The sequence below is a fragment of the Opisthorchis viverrini genome (assembly GCF_000715545.1).
Source record: "Opisthorchis viverrini unplaced genomic scaffold scaffold25964, whole genome shotgun sequence".
Lineage (NCBI taxonomy): Eukaryota > Metazoa > Platyhelminthes > Trematoda > Opisthorchiida > Opisthorchiidae > Opisthorchis > Opisthorchis viverrini.
In genome coordinates, this window is record NW_008769001.1 from 1 (window position 1) to 417 (window position 417).

At 39.1% G+C, this 417-nt stretch overlaps 1 protein-coding gene across 1 annotated transcript; it reads left to right on the forward strand.

The window, feature by feature from the left end:
• Nucleotides 1-98: 98 nt before the first annotated feature.
• T265_16325 (hypothetical protein) lies at nt 99-356 on the forward strand (the record flags this gene model as incomplete). The annotated part of the gene is made up of 1 exon (XM_009179931.1): nt 99-356. A coding segment is annotated over one exon (189 nt), but the record flags the coding sequence as incomplete, so codon positions are not given.
• Between the last annotated feature and the right edge of the window lie 61 nt (nt 357-417).

The following is a 417-nucleotide window of genomic DNA, read 5'->3' on the forward strand; positions in this document are numbered from 1 at the left end:
CCCGTACTACTGACAATATCTCAGTACATTAGTAAGAAACTAAGAAACTGATTGTCATATCAAAGTTTCCATTATTTTATTCATCTCCCTAGTTTCAGTTATGTCGATCTCTTTTATGTGAATGTGTGTCACACCTGGCAAATTTGCGGATTGCAGAGTACCAACATGATATCTGCTTCAAAGGCCGAGAAAAGTTTTTATTATCAGTTAAACCCAGTTTCCACTCTTCCATACTTGAAGCAATCGGTGACGGATTTTTGTTTGTTGCAAGGCTCAGCAAGACAACTTCGTCCCACATTGGAAGTCGTCATTAAAGATGAAAGGCAAGATCGGAATGTACTTTCTGCTCAGCTCTGAATTACCGTTGAACGCTCAAATTATCACCTGCATCTGCAGTTATAAGTTGTCATCCGTCAA